Here is a 22,259-nt window from a genome sequence, read left to right on the forward strand (position 1 = left end):
GCACTGGCGCTTCATACAAACATTCCCCCCCAATTGAGGGTCTAATTTCACCATCAATTTGATCCCTTACTTCATCCCTTGTATGGTCCATTGCATTTATATCAATATTGGTGGGGGTCACTTTAGATATTAAAAGTTCAGCACAGTGAACTTTGACAGGAATAGACTCATGATTTTCAGAGGCTGAAATTGGTACCTCAACAAGTGTACTTCCTTCATTCGCCATTTCTCCAAAATTTTCAAGAAAATCATTGGCTATATTAATTGAAGTATCACCTGGATGTCGATGAGTGTCATTTAAAGATCTGTGTAGAGAAATCTGTAATCTCACTTCATTCTCCTTTTCAATATTGTCAGAAGGAACTTGAGTGATATTTTCTTGTGCTGCTGCGGCCACTCGTTTTCCTTTACTATTCTTCTCTTGAAGCTTCAGTCCATAAACTTGATTTGCATCCATGTTTAGTGCTTCTAGCATTGAGTCGGTTCCAAGCCATTCAAAGGCAAACTCTTCACTTCATATCAACTCTGAGTCAACTTTTGAGATGAAAGAATGATATCTTTCAAGTCTTCATTCCTTCCATGCTTGAACTCGGTTTAATTCCTCCATCAGTTCTGGATCATCTCGGGTTTGTGTTGAGTCGAACACGATGGGTTCAACATTAGTTTCAACTGCTGATTGACTCGAGATTCTCCTTTGCAAGTCATTTGAAACTTGCACTTCAACTCCTGCAAACTCCATTTGGGTGGCATCTTCTTCAGCTGGCATCACGGGTATGTCTACTTCATGAGCTTCAGATTCTGCCACTTCTTGAGATGGAATAAGTGCTAGAGCCGAGCTTACGGCTTCTTGATCTCTGTTGCTTGGATTGCTAGAACCCATATGTGCACTCGCTGCCGATACGGTTCTACTGTTCCTTCTTCGAGAGCTTTGTGGTGTGCTTGTAGAACCACCTCCTTCAGATCCTTTCTTTCGATTTGATTTCTTGCCATAGTCGGGTCCAAATTTTCTGAAAAGTGTTCTGTAAATTCCAACACTTTTATGTCTTCTAAGAGGCACATTCTTCTTTCTTAGAATTTCTCCAACAATAAGTCCGTACCCAACTTTATGAAGAAAGTGATTTCCTTCAAGTGGTCTTCCATGAGGTTTTGCATTGTTTACAAAGAATAATAGGCGATTGAAGATGCACTTAGCCCAGTTGAAAGTTATTCCTTGCATGATTTCGTTCATTAGACTCACGGAAGTTCCAGATAGATCGTCCACACTTCCAAGTTTGTTGTCAAGGATTTTGTACATCATCTCAATAAGCATATCATACTCCGGTTTCAACACGTTCTTTGGTCCGGTCAAGCCATGAGCTATAGGTGCTTTTGGACCACGAATTTCATCCCAGAAAGATTGAACATCATAGTAATGAGTTTCTGGCATCAACTCTGAATCAGGGAATTTGAAGCAATCCTTGATGTTTTTTTCAGAAATTTGAACATCTGTTCTTCTAAACTTAGAATGAATCACGTTGTCCTTCACAGTAGCATGAAGATAGAACTCGGTCACATCTATTTCAAAAGCTCCAGCATATTTGTAGGTGAAGAAGTCATATAGTCCACAATCCTTCAAAGCATTGAGAATCTTCTTTGCTATTTCCTTGTCGACTGCTCCAATCACGAAGAACTCCGGATTGAGCATCATCCCATCAATCAATTGTTGTTGTAGAATAAGCAGATTTTTGGGTTGCATGGCTTTGGTTCCAGACATGGTGTTCGCCGGTGAGATTGAGAGCTTGAGAGAGAGAGATTTCTGATCTTGATAGAACTGGAAATTTTCGTTTGAGAGGAATACGAAGGGTTTCGTATGGTTTAAGAAGGATTTGAGAAGAGGTATAAATCTCAGATAGAAATCTCAATTGAGACCCTTAGAATAGGTGTGGTGACAAGACACTTTTAGGGGTGGAGGTGTCTTTTGATTAAGGTGTTACTAGGAAAGAGAAGAGGGTTATCATTATCAGACAATAGCATTAAATGCTTCACAGTCTCTTAGGTACCCTATATACGTAAGGTGTATAGAGTAAGAAGATTATGAATGGACACCTCTGGTTATTCTTGAAGATTTGAGAGAGAGTACGGATATGGGAGGAGATTTTACGAGAAAGGGAATCTGATTTTGTGAGAGAGAGGGTCAGATTTTGTGGGATTAATTATGGGTAGAAGTTTAAGGGGTGTGGGTTTTTGAGAGATGGGGAGTTTTAATGGGATTGGGTTTTATGGGTAGAGGTTTAGAGGGAGGAGGTTTCAATCCAATCTGATCTCTTCCTTTTTCTTCTCAAAAACACGTACACATCAGATTAAACACATAATTCCACATAAATATGATCACATAAATCACACACATATTCGTATATCTCACATGCAATTTTCGAAACATATATGGAATTCTAAATAATTAGCAATTAAAACACATCCATATATAATCATGCATATACACGGTAACTCTCAATTAAAATAAGCACAAATTTTGGTAACTAACCAAATTTTAATTAAATTACCAAGAAAATACATACATGCATACGGTAGATACTAAAACATATATGTAAACAAATTTCTTAAACACATAAGCAATTATTTAGAAACTAGTAAAAATTAAAAAAAAGAAATTATCACATATGCAAATTATAAACCAGATTATAAATCATATTATGCAAATAGATTGTTCATGCAAACAAATTAACACAAACATGAACATAACTTGCGGTCCAAGTAACGATCAAAACATGCAATTCAAAAACAAATTAGATTAAAAAATTGCACATTTTGTCAAATTAATTTGCATGGTATATAAAATCACGTTGAACACTACATGCAAATTCATAATTGAAAACTTAACACATTTAGCAAATTAGTTTACGTAGAAATTAAGCACATAGAAATATGCTAACACGTAAAACATATAAAAGCATATAAACACGTAGAACACATAATATGAGCATATGTATCATATTAGATCAAGAAATTAAATTTAGTGATACATAGCTCATTTCCAACATTCCCAATTCATGCCTTAAAGTAGAAAATCTCGTTTCGCATAAAGGCTTCGTGAGAATATCTGCAACTTGGTTCTCCGTAGGGATATACTCGATTTTTAGATCTTTCTTTTCAACATGATCCCTTATGAAATGATGTCGTATGTCGATATGTTTGGTTCTTGAGTGAAGCACCGGATTGTGAGTGATGGCGATTGCACTTGTATTGTCACAAAATATGCTAACATCGTCACAATTCACTCCATAATCCTTCAATTATTGCTTCATCCACAAAATTTGAGCACAACAACTTCCTGCAGCAATGTATTCGGCCTCGGCGGTACTAGTTGCGATGGAATTTTGCTTTTTGCTGAACCAAGAAACAAGCCTCCCTCCCAAGAATTGACACGTTCCGGAGGTGCTTTTTCTGTCTATTTTGCAACCTGCAAAATCCGCATATGAAAAACCAGTTAGCGTAAAACCTGTACCTTTAGGATACCACAATCCAACATTGATTGTGCCCTTCAAGTATCTTATGATTTTCTTTGTTGCGGTGAGGTGGCTTTCTTTTGGATTAGCTTGGAATCTTGCACACACTCCCACAGCATAAGAAATGTCCGGCCTGCTTGCAGTGAGGTATAGTAGTGAACCAATCATTCCTCTATACTTCGTTTGTTCGACATCTTTTCCATCTTCGTCTTTGTCTAGCCTTATTGATGTACTCATTGGAACTTTAATCGATGATTTTCCATCAAGGCCAAACTTCTTTATCAAGTCGCGGGTGTATTTTGCTTGGTTGATGAATATTCCTTCCTTCAATTGTTTGACTTGTAAGCCCAAGAAATAATTCAATTCACCCATCATGCTCATTTCGAATTTATTCTGCATAAGCTTCGAAAATTTCTCACACAAAGAATTGTTAGTGCTTCCAAAAATAATATCATCAACATATATTTGCACTAATAAATATGATCACCATCTTGAATTCTAAAGAGAGTTTTGTCAACAAGGCCTTTGGTGAATCCACAGCTTATCAAGAACATTGACAAGGTATCATACCAAGCTCTAGGTGCTTGTTTCAACCCATACAATGCCTTTTTAAGTTTGTAGACTTTATCACCTTCGCCTTTTACCTCAAAACCTGGGGGTTGTTCGACATAAACTTCGTCTTCGAGTAAACCATTCAAGAATGCGCTTTTCACGTCCATTTAATAAACGGTGAAATCTTTGTGTGAGGCGTAGGCTAGGAAAATCCTTATAGCTTCGAGTCTGGCTACCGGTGCAAAGGTTTCATCAAAATCTATTCCTTCTTCTTGAGAGTATCCTTTTGCAACGAGCCTTGCTTTATTCCTAACAATCACGCCTTCTTCGTTTGCTTTGTTCCGGAAGACCCATTTAGTTCCTACAACATTGTGATTCATTGGTCTTGGAACAAGTTCCCAAACATCATTTCTTTTGAATTGATCGAGTTCCTCTTGCATGGCGTCAATCTAACTTGGATCATTTAGAGCTTCGTCCACTTCTTTTGGTTTAATCTGAGATAAATAACATGTGAACAATGCTTCCATGGTAGATGATCTTGTTTTCACGCCATCTCGAACATTTCCGATCACTAATTCTGGTGGGTGATTTTTGAGCCATATATCTTAAGTCTGGTTCAAAAGGGTGCATGGTGCTGGGTGGATTCACTGGTTGAGAAGAGGTAGCACTGTTTCGAATTTCTGCTTCATTTTGTAAATTTCCAACTTCTCCAGTAATTGCATCCAGGGGCTGATTTGCAATTTCCACTTCAACTGCATCCCTGGGTTGATTTGCAATTTCAATACCAATTGCATCCCGCACTTCATTTCTTACTGGATGAGAGATGGGATTTTCTAGAGAATTAATTTCCAACTCATCCATTCCCTGCAAAATATTTTCTTCACACGTCTCATCAGTATCACAAAAATCAATATGACACTTGTTACCATTTTGTTCAATATTTTCGCCATTTTCGTCCAAAGCATCAATATTGACGTGTGATTTTTCATCAAATACCACGTGTATGAATTCTTCAACCACCATTGTTCTTTTGTTCAACACTCTGAATGCTTTGCTGGTAGTCGAATATTCTAGAAAAATTCCTTCATCACTTACACTTATTGGATCAACCGGTCCAAATAAGTCCATGTGTAGCAAGCTTAGCGGTCTTGATGTTGATTCGTGCGTCTTAGACTTGAATGATGATTTTATTTGCTTTCCACGTTGGCATGCATCACACACTTGGTCCTTCTTGAAGATAATACTTGGTAGTCCTTCAACTAGATTTTTCTTTGCAAGCTGATTGATAGTCTTGAAGTTTAAATGGTTGAGCTTTCTGTGCCATTCCCAATTTGCTTCATTCGAATTTCTGGCCATTAAGCATACGGAATCTTTGCTTGTGCTCCAATCAACAACATACATATTCTTTCGCCTTTTTCCAGTGAGCACAACTTCATTTGAGAGCTCATTTTTTATTAGGCAATTATCTTTGGAAAATTCCACAAGATAGCCTTTATCACAAAATTGACTAGTGCTCAACAAATTGAATTTTAGGCCTTCAACAAATGAAACATCTTCGATCTTCAAACCATTTCTTTCAATTGTACCAACTCCTTTTGTGGTTCCATAATTTTGATTTCCTCCAAATATAACTTTTGGTCCATCGATTTTCTTGAAATTCACTAGACATGATTTATTTCTAGTCATGTGGCATGAGCAACCACTGTCGATGTACCAAACATCCTACAAAAAAGATTAGTTGGTTTTAGGTACCCATACTAGCTTGGGTCCTTTGCTGTTAGTAATTTTTGGTAACCAAACCCACCTAGATCCTATTGAATTAAGATAAGGCGGTTTGTAACCATTCGAAACACGATAATCATAATTAACTTTTGAAAACACTTTTGGCGCCGGGTTTTGAAAAACATTTTTAAACTTAGGCACCTGGGAAGAGGATTGTTGCTTTGGTCTATAAGAAGCATTAAAACAAGATTTACACAACCAATCCTTTTGAGTGGAATAAAATCTTCCATCTCTATTTCTAGAAAAGCTTCCCTCTTTTCTAAAAATTCGTTTTGCACTTGACTCTTTGACATATCTTTGCTTGAAGAATTTTTGTTGCTTTGCCGTAGTATTGAACTGTTTCGGCCTTTCAACATTCAACTTTGCTTTCTCATGATAGCCAAGTCCTTGTCTCATTGTGCTATACTGACTCTTAACAAATTTTACCACTTGCACTTTATTAGTTAAAGGAGTAGTAAGATTAGTCAGTTTCGGAGGGGTTTGAGAACATGTGGAGTCATAACCAATTCTGGTTCTATCTCCTGATGGCTTTTGCATGTTTACCATTTTGTCCATAATTTTGGACGAGTTAGTAAATGTAGCAATGGTAGCCCGAAGGTTATGTTCTCTAACCTCTCTTGCTTTACACTCTTCTTGAAGTTGAATATTTTCACTCTTCAAGTTACTCGCTTCAAGTAAAGCATCTTGCAATTTTTTATTCATCTCTTCTTTTTCAAGAATTAGAATATTATTGTGCTCCTTGAGTTGAGGATGAGTGAGCATAATCTCTTGACAATCTCGCATTAGACTGCCAATAGATTCACGAGAAAAAGAGGAATTAACAGAATTGAAAGAATTAGATGTTACCTCTTCTTCCTCTGCTCCAAGAGCCATAAAGCACTCTTCACTTGAACTCAACTCAATTGATTTGCATATTAGAGTGGTGAGCTGTCGTAGGCTTCTAAATTAAAACCTTATAAACGTAGTAGCGGGAGTAAGGATCGATCCCACGAGGAGTAACTAGTTTAACTTTTGTGCTCAAATTAAAGGTAGGGGGGTTTGGAATATATCGAGAGTAAAGATAAAACAAAAGAGAATTTAAATAAACAAGAAATTTAATTGAACGAATAAAGCAGTGAAAATAATATATCGAAAACACTTATAATAGGAGACCTTGGTTAGTAAAGATCCACCACCAGAATTCAACACTGATCATTGATTAATAAAGTAATTAATATGCAATTGAATATTTGTCGTGAAATTGTTTCATTTCTGTTTTCCCTTAGTTGTAGGTAAATAAAGCACAAGCGGTTTAATTACCCCTAACTACTAAATAATCTAAGACAAGCGCTATAGATTTAATTTAGTAGCAGCAATAGGAACTAGGAAAACTGACAAACTAAATAACACAAGCACAAGCGGTTGCATTTAATTTAGGAAAATATTCTACCCGAGACCAATTATCACTAAGCTGTCAATAATTAACCTCAGTTGCTACTGAATATTAGAATAATTTGTAGCACAACATTATCTAATATAGCAAATAATTATATCAAATAAATAACTAGTATGCCTCCCTAGCAATTAAATGATACAACTATTCAAATAATTTAGAAGAATATTTAATACTCAAAATGCATAAAAACATATATATAATAAAGTTAAATAAATAACCTTACAGCGTTATGAACTCCGGGGCTTCAATTCACTAAACCAACTAGAAATTAGCCACAAATGGACATTGATAACAACTTTAACGAATACTATAGAGGAGGGAAGAATGAACGTTCAACAAGAAAATTCTTCTACTATTTATACATCTCCCTAATTATTTTCAACCATTAAATTTTCCTATTATTGCGTCCTTTGATAAAGTCTTCCATAATTCGATCAACAAAGCCGACGTTTGCGCTGAAGCTGACGAAGTCTTCCGCTTCACCTGTCATCCTGTACGAAAAGAAACATAATGTGTTTGTCATCTTTGTAAGAAACTAGGAATTTAGACAATCAATGTTTTATATTAAAGTAAAGGAAACACTTATTTAACTAATTGCATATTAAACTATAAAATAAAATAATTATTAGGACTAATTGCAAATCAATTTTGCGTTAGTTATTTATAAAATAAAATATTTAACTAAATATTATTAGGAACCACTTATTTAACTAATTTCATATTAAACTCTAAAATAAAATAATTATTAAATAATTATAAATAACTAATGCAAAATTATTATAAAGATGTACATAAAATAAAAGTGTAAAATATGCCCATTATAGAGCTGTGTCATCTTCCGAACTTGAGCTTTCATCACTTGATGACAATCCATTCGACTCATCATTTTCATTTGGTTCATTGCTAACGAGAGCTTTTCTTTTGTCGCGCTTGAACCTTCGATCTTTGCTTTCGGGTTTATTCGGTGTAGATTCAACATTTATGCCTTGATACTTGCTAACAATTGGATACGGACAATTTATTTTGAAATGTCCGGGTTTGCGGCAATTGTAGCATAAATTGTTGTTTTCTTCGACTTTCTCTTCTTGTGTTGTGCGAGAGACATATTTTCCACGAGCAGAATTTTTGTTGTCTCCTTTTCGCATGAACCTTTTGAATTTTTTAACAAAAAGAGCAAATTGTTCGTCAGTTATAAAATCAATATTATCTACTGACCTGGAGGTTGATGGTTGTTCGGCCCTTAGAGCTGGATTTCGAATTTCATGAACATCATCATCTTTGGCCTTCATTTCGAATTCATATGCTTTGAGATCACTAAATAATTTGTCGGTTGACAATATTCTTAGATCTCGCATAGCCGTAACCTTCATATCCCATGTAGATGGTAAGCCTCGTAGAACTTTGAGATTAATTTCCTTTTGGCTAATATTTTTGCCAAGGTCATTAATTTCTCCAAGGATTTTGATCATTCGAGCTTCCATATCAACAATGGATTCATTTGAGAGCATTTTGAAGTCCTCGAACTTCTTCATAGCAATAGTGAGCTTGTTATCTTTTTCTTGTTCATCTCCTTCTCCGATCTTGATGAGAGTATCCCAAAATTCTTTTGCACTTCTACATTTTCGCACTTTTGGGAATAGTGTATCATCAATGGCTTTGAACAGAATATCTTTGGCAATGTTGTCAAGATTGTTCCTCTTTCTATCATCCGATGTCCATTCCGATTTTGGCTTTGGTATGAATTGTTGAGCATCCGGAGATAGAAGAAAAGCTGTATTTACTTTCAATATTTCGATCGGGCCGTTAGAGATAACTTCCCACATTTCATCGTGTAAAGCTGATAGATGAACCTGCATACGAACTTTCCAATCATCAAATTTATCAAGCGAGAATAATAGATTTTGAGCTAAATCTTTATTCATCTTCTCGGTGGATACGAGAGACAATAATCCAATTACAAACACTGGGTAAAATGGATCTGCCTAGCAGTCAGAAACAAGGTTGACCCAAATAGACAGCCTGCTCTGATACCAATTGTTGGTATCAGTTCGAAAGAGATTGACTCAGATAGGCAGCCTGCTCTGATACCAATTGTTGGTCCCAAAAGAGGTAAGGTGAAAGTCTAGAGGGGGGGTGAATAGACTTTCAAACTTTTTAGCACAGCACCACAATTGCTAAGCCAGAGATAAACCAAAACTCTTAACTAGATTGTTAGAGTATGGTGCACAGCGGAAATAAATAAACGATTCGGTGTGTGTGTAGATTGTGTCAAGATTATTCTCGTGAGAACACAAGCAAGAGCAGTAAGTGAAGAAAGCAGTAAAGAACACAAGACAATTTATAGTGGTTCGCGAGGTGGTGTAATCCTCCTACTCCACTTGCTCTTATCTCCAAGAGCAATTCACTATATCCACCACTTCTTGGTTCTAAGATACAATGAATTCCGTGATCTAGTGCTTTGATCACCAAGCCCACACTAATCACGCCCAGTGTCACCAACACTGCTGCTTCGGGTTTCACGTTGCCGCGTTACTTTCCTAGGATTTCACGACTCCGCGTTACTTTCCCCCCGTCTTCTACGATCCGGTAGAAACGTATCCCGTGATCTAGTGCTTTGATCACAAAGCCCGCACTAATCACGCCCAATGTCCTTCGACACTGCTACTTCGGATCTCACAACTCCGTGTGACAATCCAGTATTTCACAACTCCGTGTTACTTTCCTCCTTTCCCTTGTTTTGCTCCAAAACAAGTTTTGCCTTGCTTCCAACTTTGAGACTCTGTAGATGATCTTCGATGATGCGCTCAGTCTCTTGTAGTTGATGAAGATTCTAACACTCTTGGATATTTCTTTTGTAAGCTCTGTATCACTCTGAGTGTTTATCTCACAAAGAATATCAATTTAAGCTCTTGAGATGGAAAGCTTTCTTTGAATTTTGTATGCTCTGTTTAGCTCTGTTCTTGCTCTATTGCGTTCTTGCTTCTGCTTTCCTCTGCTTCAATCTTCATCTATTTATAGCTGGTAATGAGAATCCGTCCGTTGGAAAGAAACGTTCTCATTTTTTAATTTCATCTAGATGTATAGCTTTTTCAGAGGATAAGATAACGTTGCAGATATGTCAGAGATTCTCTGCAAGTTGAGGTAGAAGTTCTCGCAAAAATGGTGTCCCATAAATCTTCATCTGGTGTAGATCACGCCTCTTGGGATTTTTATCTTCAAAATATAATCTCCAATTTAATCCCTTACTAGTTTAGACTAGTATTTTTGCTTTTGTAACTTCTTCTTGTACTTTCCTCTGTACTTCACGTCTGGGTTTGTTTACTGCTTCCAGACTTCATCTTCTTAATTGACTTGGGAAATCTCTTCCCATGTAAACTTCATCTCTTTCTATATTTGGAAGTGAAATCTCAATTGATTCCCATGTAAACTTCATCCCTTTCTATATTTGGAAGTGAAATCTCATCCCTTCCTTAATTTTTCAATTGAAATCTCATCCCTTACTTGATTTGGGATGAAGCACATAAAATTGAAACTTTTGCCCCAAGGTGAGATCCCTTCAAATTGTATCCCTATATCAATTTTGAAGAAAGATCATCCCATAGTCAACTTGGAATCATCCCATTTGACTTTGCAAATTGCTTCCCTTCGGCCAAACCATCGCCCATACTTCATCTGATGGATTTAAACTTGGCTTCTTTAAAATATGTGGGATATGAGATTTGAACTTGTGACCTTGCATATAATATTTCAAGCTTCTTCCAACTCGTCCGTACAACCTTTTGGTTATCATCTTGTTTCACTTAGTGTACTCCTTTCTTTCTATAGATGCTTGATCTTCAAGATAGCTTCATGCAAAGTTCAAGTCACGTTCTTTCTTCTTCGGGATTTCTTGAGGGATTTTTTCTTGATTTCTTGAGAGATTTCTTCTTGGATATTTGAGAGATTTCTTCTTCGGATGATAGTCTTCATAACTTGTATACATATTTTCATATGCATACATCTTCCTCTTTTGTTTGCCATTTTCACTAGGCAAATTCTTGATTTTAGGCTTTATATCTTCTTCATCCATTTCCTCAACTAATGAATTTATTTTTCCCTTTCTTGGTCTATGACTCGACTAGTCTAACCAAAATAAAATTGGGGATCTACGATTCACAATATGGCATATCAAAATCTATTACAATTTATTCCTAGCAAGCACCTTGTGCTCAGATGACATGTAGTGACTCTTCTATATGAGAGGTCATGAGATCGAGTCTTAGTGGAGGCAGTGTTGACTCTTTGTGCTTCAACAGGTTGAGAAAGTATGTATAAACAGATAATAGAATACATATATATAACTTGCTTCTTGAATAAATCGAAATAGTGAAAATTTAATACTTGTCGACCAATAAAAAATTTTATATTTTTCTAACAAGTATTACATATTTAATATTTTTCTCACATAAGATAGTTTTACACATAAATACAATGGATCTTCATTAACAATTTAAATTATTAGTTGGGGGTAAATATATGTTGGAAATATTGGCTAACTACTAGATAGCATTTTGAGTAGTCATTTTGTGGTACAAATATCTGTAGGATCCAATTTCAATTAACTTCGTAATCGCTTTTTACCGAAATTAACTTTGTAACCGGTGTTTTTTTTTCGACGACGATGGAAACCTTTTGAGCGTGAGTAAACTATGCCTTGTAATTCTAGCAGGCAAAGGACCATAAAGAAGTAAACCAACTTAGGTTACCTATAGTTGACCGGCTCAAACCAAAGGGGAAAGGATTCAATCTCGTGACCTTGTGGTTACACAATCATTAGGGGTAACTCCAGCCAAGATGGCAAGAGATCCACACTTGTGACCACGGCAAATTATTGTGTGGACTATAGTCCACATAGCTGTGTGGACCATGAATATAAGGTAATCTTTAATATACTAAAACTACATTATTTGTGTACATAAAGTACATTTTTTGAAGGTACATTATTTGAGTACTGAAAGTATATTATTTTATATATACTATCAAATAATGAACTATCAGATTTATGGTCCGAGCTGGAGTCGCTTTATATGGTCAAATCTCTGGCGAACAAGCTGCGCCTGAAGGAGCGCCTGTACACAATCCGTATGACAGAAGGTACTTCTATTAAATCTCACTTAGATGAATTTAATTCTATTTTATTGGACTTGGAGAATATTGATGTCGTAATTGAAGATGAGGATCATGATGTTTTATTGCTTGTCTCTCTCCCTAAATCGTACAAGCATTTCAAAGAAATTATGCTGTATGGTAATAGTAGTGATACCCTTACTTTTGACAATGTTAAGTCAAACCTGTTGTCCAAAGAAAAGTTTGACTTTGAAATTAAGTTTGAGGACAAAGGTGAAGGCTTGACTGTAAGGGGTCGTTCACTTGAAACAGAGAGTAGCAATAAAAAATCTAGATCCAAGTCCAAAGGATAAGTCCAACAAATCCTGTAAGTACTGCAAGAAGCAGGGTCACGATGTGACTGAATGCTTCAAGTTGAAAAACAAGCAAGAGAGAGAAAAGAAGTCTGCTGAAGCTAGTGTTGTTGAAAGTGATTCAGAGGGCGATGTTATGTTATCTGTTAGCTTCGGTGACAAACGGAGCAAAACTGAGTGGATTCTGGACTCTGGTTGTACATTCCACATGTGTCCTCACAAAGACTGGTTTGTCTCTCTGGAACCGGTTGATGGTGGAGTTGTCTTGATGGGTAATGATACCCAATGCAAGGTTAGTGGAATTGGAAGTGTTCAGATTAAAACTCATGATAATGTTGTCAGGACTCTTACCAATGTTCGGTATATTCCTGATTTGAAACGCAATCTGATATCCTTGGGCACCTTGGAATCTCTGGGGTGCAAGTACATAGCTGAAGGTGGAGTTCTGAAAGTCATAAAAGGCTCTCTTGTTCTCGTGAAAGCTTCTCGATCTGGAAGCTTGTACGTGTTGCATGGCAGTACTGTGACAGGTTCAGTAGCGGTATCCTCATCGATGTCTGATGCAGATCTCACTCAACTATGGCATATGCGTCTGGGGCATATGAGTGAGAAAGGCATGCATCTCCTAAGCAAGAAAGGTCTCCTTGGTGATTCAGGTACGGGTAAATTAAAATTTTGTGAGCATTGTGTTTTTGAGAAACAAAAGAGGGTTAGTTTCTCTACTGCTACACACCATACCAAAGATGTATTGGAGTATATACATTCCGATTTATGGGGACTGACTAAATTCCAGTCTATGGGAGGCTGTAGATATTTCATGTCTATTATTGATGACTTTTCCCGTAAGGTCTGGGTCTATTTCTTGAAACACAAAAATCAGGATTTTCCTATTTTCAAAAAGTGGAAAATACTTGTTGAGACTCAGATAAGGAAAAAAGTCGAGAAGCTCAGGACAGACAATGGCTTGGAGTTCTGTGAGTCAGATTTCAATGACTTCTGTGCGACAAATGGAATCGCCAGGCACAAGACCTTGCCTGGTAAACCCCAGCAAAATGGTGTTGCCGAACGTTTAAACAAGACACTATTGGAAAGAGCTCGTTGTATGCTCTCTAATGCTGGGTTATGGAAACTACGTGATTTTTGGGCCGAAGCCGTTTCTACTGCTTGCTATTTGGTGAATAGATCTCCACATTCATCCCTTGATTTCAAAATTCCAGAGGAAGTTTGGTCAGGTAATCCTGTTGACTACTTTGTTTTAAGAGTTTTTGGATGTCTTGCATATTCTCATTCCAGTACGGGTAAATTAAACCTGAGAGCTGTCAAATGCATTTTCCTTGGTTATGCTTCTGAGTCAAAAGGGTATCGCCTATGGTGATCTCCTGATTCTCAGAAAATCATTCTGAGTCGAGATATCACTTTTGATGAAAATGCACTACTTTCTTCTGGAAAAGTTCCCAGTATAGGTGAGACACAGAGTACTGGTGAGAAGGTGGAGTTTGAGTTCAGGCCTAATGATAGTGTTACTACTGTTGATAGTAATACTAAAAATGATGCATCTACAAGTACCGCACCTCTCGTCGAGGCACAACGAGAGTACTCTATTGCTCAAGATCGGCCTGGGAGGACAATTAAAAAACCTGCTAGGTATGCTAGTGATGATGAAACCCACTTGGTTGCTTATGCTCTTTCAGTTGCACAGGAGGTTGATGGTGATCCATCCTACTATTCTGAGGCTATTTCCTGTGCCAACTCGTCTAAGTGGTTGGTTGCTATGCAAGAAGAGATGGAAAGTCTCCATAAGAATGAGACTTGGGAGTTGGTAGAGTTGCCGAAAGGTAAACACCCATTGAGCTGTAAATGGATTTACAAAAAGAAAGAAGGCATTCCTGGGGTTGAGAAAGCACAGTGGAAGGCACGGTTAGTTGTTCGAGGTTTTGATCAACGTGAAGGTATTGACTTTAACGAGATCTTTTCTCCAGTTGTTCGTCATACTTCTATACGTGTTCTACTTGCTTTTCTTGCTCTTTTTGATTTGGAGTTGGAGCAACTTGATGTAAAGACTGCTTTCCTACATAGAGAGCTTGATGAAGAACTTTACATGTACCAACCTGAGGGATTTAAGTTCCTGGGAAGGAACATTGTGTCTGCCGTCTACAAAAATCCCTTTATGGGCTAAAGCAAGCTCCAAGGCAATGGTATAAGCGGTTTGATGCGTGTATGTTGGGGCAAGGATTCTCAAGAAGCCAGTATGATAGCTGTGTCTATTTGAAAGAATTTTCTAATGGGTCTTTGTCTATTTGCTTCTTTATGTTGATGATATGCTCATTGCTTCCCCTGATATGTCTCTGGTTGATAACTTGAAGTCTCAACTAAGCAATGAGTTTGAGATGAAAGACCTTGGTGCAGCAAAGAAGATTATTGGCATGGAGATACACAGGGATCGTCAAGCGGGTAAACTTTATCTATCCCAGAAAAAGTATGTTGAGAAGGTTCTTGATCGATTCAATATGTCCAATTGTAAACCTGTGTCTACTCCACTTGGTGCACATTTTAAGGTACCCTCCGGTTCATGCCCTAAGTCTGATGTTGATGTGGCTTATATGTCAAAAGTTCCTTACTCTAGTGCTGTTGGAAGTCTTATGTATGCTATGGTATGCACCAGACCTGATTTGGCTCATGTTGTATGTGTTGTGAGTCGTTACATGCATAACCCTGGTAAGGAACATTGGAACGCCGTTAAATGGATTCTACGGTACCTAAAGGGTACTTCGTCTTTGGGCTTGGTTTTTGATCGAAATTCTTCTGCATCTACTGACATTGTGGGCTTTGTAGATTCTGATTATGGTGGTGATCTTGACAGACGTCGATCGCTTTCCGGTTATATTTTCACTCTTTGTAATTGTGCTATCAGTTGGAAAGCTACGCTTCAGTCTATTGATGCGTTATCTACGATTGAGGCGGAATATATTGCAGCCACAGAGGGTGTCAAAGAAGCTACTTGGCTACGAGGTTTGGTTATGGAACTTGGTGTTTCACAAGGTCAGACCGTTGTGTTCTCAGATAGTCAAAGTGCAATCCATCTCACCAAGAATGATACACATCATGCCAAAACCAAACACATTGATGTCAGATACCATTTTATTCAAGATGTTATAACTGCAGGAGATATAACCGTTCAGAAGATTCATACATTGGAGAATCCAGCAGATATGCTCACCAAGCCTCTACTTATTACTAAGTTCAAACAATGCTTGAATTTAGTTGGTTGTTCCAGTTGTTAATTCCTACATTGAATTTGATCCAAGGTGGAGATTGTTAGAAAATAATATTTTTATGTCTCAAATCTATGAAGACTGTGTCTCTTGCAATATGGCTTCATGTTCCTACACGATTCTTCCGTGTTTAGCTCTCATCCTTTGCATCCCCCTTTTTTTTCTCTTCTTTTGAGTGTATAAATAGGCAGTATTGTTTTGCTTTGTAGATTGCTCATTCTTACATCAATATTGAATTCTTTCTCTTTCTTTTGTCCCCACGTTGACATACATATATATATATATTTACTCTTGTAATCACTTTCTAGTGATAATATATATATTTTCCTTTATTCCTAATAATTTTGTCTTTTAATATACTTTCCCTATTATTCAACTTCTATAATTCTCAATTTTCAATTCTTCGCTTCCGCTATATTCCTAACAGCACTGCATTTGCTACTCTTAGGAAGATTTTGTCCTCAAACTCCTCGCCAATGAGGTTGGTAAATTTGGATGCATGAAGCTTGTCAATCACCACTCTTCCTGGATTTGCCAGAACAAGCTGTATATATGTTGATGAATAACAACAGAATCAAAATTTTAACTCGATCGATATCCGTTTTTTCTATCTCATGCACTGATGGTTAGTTACCTGAACATTACTTTTCTGTAGGCTACTGTGCAGCTCTTCCAGGGCGTGGATGCCGCTGGTGTCGATGTCATTAACAGCTGCAAATTAAACAAGAACATAAACCATGAATGAAATGAAGAGCTACGATTGGATACTAGAGGGACGTTTTCACTATCAAAACTTCGTTTCTTCCACTTACGCGACATCTCAAATATTAGAAACTCAATTCTTGGAAGGGAAGCTGCTTTCAGGTACTCTTCATCATCTTCCAGCCATCTTATTATTCTGCAAAAAATAAAGAGTGAGAAAATAGAATTATGAACCCTAGCTAAGTAAATTTCTCTAACCCACTACAGTTTAATTTGAGCTAACAGTACAGTTTCAAGAATTCTTTTTCATTCCACGTGCCCCAAATTTCTGTAAGGGGCAAGCAACAATGTAGGATCAACACATTGAGGGAGTGAAAGATGTGCCCAACCTGCCTTTTTAAGTACTCATTTCTTCACAATGTAACCTAAAATTACACCAACCAAGCCGATAATGATGACAAACATGAATGAAACGCCACCACTGTGACTTTTGTGGATGTCGCACTTCAACAGTTCCTGCATGTACACCTAGTTAAACCCATTGCAAGCAAAATGCCAAGAAAAAACTACACCAAATAGTAGAGAGTAGAATCACTTCAGTGTTTCTGTCCTTTACTTATTGTTAAATGTTAAAACTGCCTAAGAGTGAAGGAAATTTTCAAATATTTGAAACAAGAAGAGACTACAGAACATAAAGGCCTAACCAGTTCTTGGTAAAGTCTGTTGTTTCGTTGAACTGCAGCAACTTTTTCCTCAGTCAATTTTGAAACATTAAAATGTTTTGTGAGTTAATTACCGTTTTGCTCCCTAGATTATAGCAAAAGTCCTATTTTGCCCTCAAAACAAACAGTCATCTAACACCCAAATAGATGGAGGATCATATGGTTCAAAAATTGAATAGTTGATGACTGAATCGGTCAAGAAAAAAAGTCGAGGACCAAGTCGGTACTTTTACTATAGTTGAAGGTCCATTTTGGTAATTAACTCTTATTAATATTACATGTTAAAATTTGTTATTAATATTACTTATGTGTTAACATTTATACACCGTACCCCGGCCTACACATAAAGTTACTATCAAACTACACATAAAATTATGATCCTGCCCCAAATTTTATTTAGCATTTATTGGCATTATTCACCTCTATACATTGTTTCAACCTTACTAATGAATGTATTATATTTTATGATACAATGTATGAGATTTGACTTTACAAAACATTTTAAAAGAACTTAGGTTGACCTAATTAAATGTTCTACCTCTGTAACAACCTCTTACAATAGTTTTTCTATAATAAAATGATTTAATTGCTTACATATTTAAATGATCAATGGTGTAACAATTTATTTGAATGATTTTCATGCAGTAAGAAGCATTTATACATCATCTCCAACAAAATGACAAAGTAATAATTCTAGTTTAGCCAATAATCAAGCAAAGTCGGCCATGATATAATAATAAGAATAGTGTACAATCATTTTGTAATGAAATAGGCCAGGGTAGAAATCATCCAAAGCATCCATATAAATAACATGTCAGAATTTTGTTTTTAATTTATTTTTCCATATAAGCAATTAGATGAGTTACTTGTTAATAATTAACTAAAAATTCTAGATAAAAAATAATTGGAGTATAATAGTTTTGATGGATCATATTTAATTAATTGTGTTAGATAAACAATCAATATTAATACATGAACTTATTTGATCCTTTTCCCTAAATAATACTCGGTATCAAAATATTGCAAAGATTATTTTTTTTGATGCCAGCTTACTCTTCAATTCTTCATGTCTTAAAGTGTGCGCTATGCAGTTTAGTGCACGGTAAGAAATCTCGCATATTTTTTATTTTTTATATTTTAATTCTTGGGGACGTTTGTCCCAATGTCCCATCCCATCAAGCATTCAAATCTTTCCTTCTCTTAGGTCCCATACTCACAGAGTAGTCCTCATCGGAGAATGGTGGCTACTGAGTCAATGGTGGTATATATATATATAAGTTAATAATCAAATTTTCAAACCAAATTAATCAATTAGCAAACCTTATCATCTCTCAAAGTACGTTTCAACTACAGAGTCAACCACCATGGCCGACGCTCTCATCTCCAGTGTTGTAGAAGAGCTGATCAACATACTGAAGCACCAAGCCCATGAGCTAAAAAGAGCTTTGGGTGTGGAGAAGGAGATCGCAAACCTCTCATCAAAGCTCGAGGAAATTAGGGAGGTATTGGATGATGCAGAGAAGAGAAGCTTTAAGGAAAAGGGCATCAAGCTCTGGATCGAAAATATCCAAGACTTCTCCTACCAAGTGGACGATGTTCTGGACGAGTGGAGAACCAGAACTCTGAGACAACAGATCGAGAGCCAAAAGGTAAGTGGTAGAAAGTTTAGTCGCAGCTCTTTCCTGCCTTCGCGTTTCCATAGGTTTGCTATGCATCGAGACATCGCCAAGAAAATAAAGGAGCTTGATTCAACACTTGATCGGATTACGAAAGAGAAAGATCAGTTCAAATTTGATTATGCATCAATAACACACACTTCTGCAGCATCATCACACTCTGATCATCAAGAATTGATGCGAGTCACCACTGCGTTTGATGTGGATGCTTCAGAGACTCAAGGTAGGAAATCCGATGCCAGTGCTTTAATAGGCAAGTTAGTGGAGAATTCTGGAGAAGAAGAAGCAAGAAATGAAAATGGTCCCCCTGTGATTTCCATAGTGGGAACGGGAGGAATAGGGAAAACTACCCTTGCTCTACTAGTCTTTGGGGATGAACAGATCAAGACTCATTTTGATGAAAGGGTGTGGATTTGTGTTTCCAACCCTTTTGACCAGATCAAGATTGCAAAAGCCATTGTTGAGTCAACCACTAAAAGCTCCACGGATCTTTCCCAACTCCAACTGTTACTGGAAAAGATCCAAAGCACTTTGTCTGGGAAAAGGTTCCTACTTGTGATGGATGATGTGTGGACAGAGCAGTATGCAAAGTGGGAGCCATTGAAGAACTCTCTCAAGTATGGACTCCCCGGGAGTAGAATCTTGGTGACCTCTAGGAGTGAGAGGGTTGCTACAATGATGGGAAGTGTGTATCTGCATCAGTTGGATCTAATATCTGACTCAGAAGCTTGGTTGTTGCTTAGCAGGATAGCATTTTCCAGAAGAAGGGAAGAGGATCGTGAGAAACTGAAAGATATTGGTCAGAAAATTGCTCAAAAGTGCAAAGGATTGCCCCTTGCTGCTAAGGTCATGGGAAGCCTGCTATGTTTCAAACACACTAAAGATGATTGGCAAAATGTTTTAGACAATAAAGTTTGGGAGTTGGAGGAAGTGGTAACAGACCTCTTCCCTCATTTGTATCTAAGCTACAATGATTTGACCCCAAATATGAAGCAATGTTTCTCATACTGTGCTGTCTTTCCCAAAGATTATGAAATAGAGGTAGATGAGCTCATCAGAATTTGGATGGCACAAGGTTATGTGACCATGGAATCAAAAGGCAGGGAGTTATTTGAGGGTTTAGCAATGCGCTCTTTCTTCCAAGATTTGAAGAAAGATGAGATGGATTCCAACATTATCATATCTTGCAAAATGCATGACATAGTGCATGATTTTGCCCATTTTCTTACCAGAAATGAATGCTACAGTATTGACCAGCACAAGGATAAGGTCGGGATTAAAAATCTTCGTCATCTGTCATGGCAGAACACTGGTAGGAATATAAATCTCACTTCCATTTATGATATTGGAAAACTTCGCAGTTTTTTTGCTGAATGCCTTTCTCCCGAACAACTTACTCCTGGTTTGTTCAATGGTCTGAAATCTATGAGAGTATTAAGATTGCATGAATGTGAGTTGCAAAAACTCCCAAAGAAGATAGGAAATTTGCTTCATCTAAGGTACATTGATTTAAGTAGGAGCGATGTAGAGGAGTTACCGGATGAAATTTGTTCTTTATATAACTTGCAAACTTTACATCTTAGATGTAATGATTTTTCTAGGTTGCCCGAAGGGATTGGAAATTTGCATCAGTTAAGGTACATTAATTTAAGTTTGAGCAAAGTAGAGAAGTTACCTAATACAATTTGTTTTTTGGAGAACTTGCAAACTTTAGATCTTAGTGGATGTAAGCGATTTTCTAGACTACCTCATAAGATTGGAGATTTGAGTCAGCTAAGGTACATTAATTTAAGTTGGAGTAAAGTAGAGAAGTTGCCCGATACAATTTGTTCTTTGGAGAACTTGGAAACTTTAGATCTTGAGGGATGTGAAGGTCTTTCCAGGCTACCCAAAGGGATTGGCAATTTGATAAACTTGAGACACCTTAACATCAGAAGCACCGAAAGGCTGGAGATGATGCCCCAAGGTATCGCAAAGCTAACTCAGCTTTGTAGTTTAAGTGAGTTTAAGGTGGGGAAAGAGTCAAGTAAGTTGGGATACATGGAGAAGCTGAACCAACTCAAAGGGGAGCTGTCAATTATTGTTTTGTGCGATCTGAATAACGCAGCAGATGTGGAGGAAGCAGAGAAAGCAGAATTGAGAAACAAGAAGCACATCAAAAAATTGTGTTTGGATTTTAGTCCGGGATCAGTCGATGTGGGAGTAGATGTGATGGAGGCTCTGAAACCACCTCCAGAACTGCAAATCTTGGAACTTCTTGGGTACAGAGGAACCCACTTCCCTTCCTGGATTACACTGTCCCTTGATAATCTACGGATTCTTCAAATCTGGGGGTGCGAAAATTGTTCATCTTTGCCTCCATTAGGCAAACTGCCTTCTCTGGAGACTCTTTTGATAGCGGAAATGAAAGAGCTAAGATATGTAGGGAGTGAGTTTTTGGGAGTAGCACAAGTAGGTGGTGTTGCTTTTCCAAAGCTGAAGAAATTGATCTTCTCATATTGTTCGGAGTGGGAGGAGTGGGAAGACTTCAAACAAGAAGCAACAATAATAATAATGCCATGCATCAAGGAGTTGGAACTAAACTATTGCAGGGAACTTAAGACAGTGCCACATCACCTCTTAAGTAGGCTGGAGTCTTTGAAGATCGTAAACTGTCCGAGTCTCAAAGTTGAATAGATCAAGTGGAATATGTGACACTCCGATCCACATGCTGATCAGGTGTCAAAATGGTGACATCATCGTGCTTCCGGGTAAGGCCGCCGCTCCGGTCCCACTAGATGGGAGTCGTACCTACTTGTAATCTTATGGTTACTAAGTTAACAGTCCGACCAATTAAGATCATTTGAGCAAAAACTATCAAGTTTATCTCTTTTACACTTTGAATCTCTACTACTTTGTATATCTATTTGGATTGATGTTAAGATTTTAACTAAATATATTTTGAGTTTTTGTTATACATTATTAAAATGTGTTTTGATAATTTTTCTATAATATAATATGATTTGCAAGCTGTTTATATTTATCAAGCTAGTATGTATGTTTTCAGGAGTTGTTATGATATTATTTGCGACTATTGACTTGAGCAAGGTATCCTTGGACATGTTTAAGCTTGTGCTTAGGGCTACTAATGTATGCATGCACTACAAGAAATTTGTA

General features: G+C 37.2%; 1 protein-coding gene across 1 annotated transcript; it reads left to right on the forward strand.

The window, feature by feature from the left end:
* Positions 1 to 18,466: 18,466 nt before the first annotated feature.
* On the forward strand, positions 18,467 to 22,021 carry LOC109185098 (putative disease resistance protein RGA3). The gene is made up of 3 exons (XM_019335096.1): positions 18,467 to 18,485; positions 18,732 to 20,730; positions 20,872 to 22,021. The coding sequence occupies exons 2-3, from the start codon at positions 18,792 to 18,794 to the stop codon at positions 21,777 to 21,779; spliced, it is 2,847 nt and encodes a 948-aa protein (XP_019190641.1). The 5' UTR covers positions 18,467 to 18,485; positions 18,732 to 18,791; the 3' UTR covers positions 21,780 to 22,021.
* The last annotated feature ends 238 nt before the right edge of the window (positions 22,022 to 22,259 follow it).

This window comes from Ipomoea nil, unplaced genomic scaffold (assembly GCF_001879475.1).
Source record: "Ipomoea nil cultivar Tokyo-kokei standard unplaced genomic scaffold, Asagao_1.1 scaffold1310, whole genome shotgun sequence".
Taxonomy (NCBI): domain Eukaryota; kingdom Viridiplantae; phylum Streptophyta; class Magnoliopsida; order Solanales; family Convolvulaceae; genus Ipomoea; species Ipomoea nil.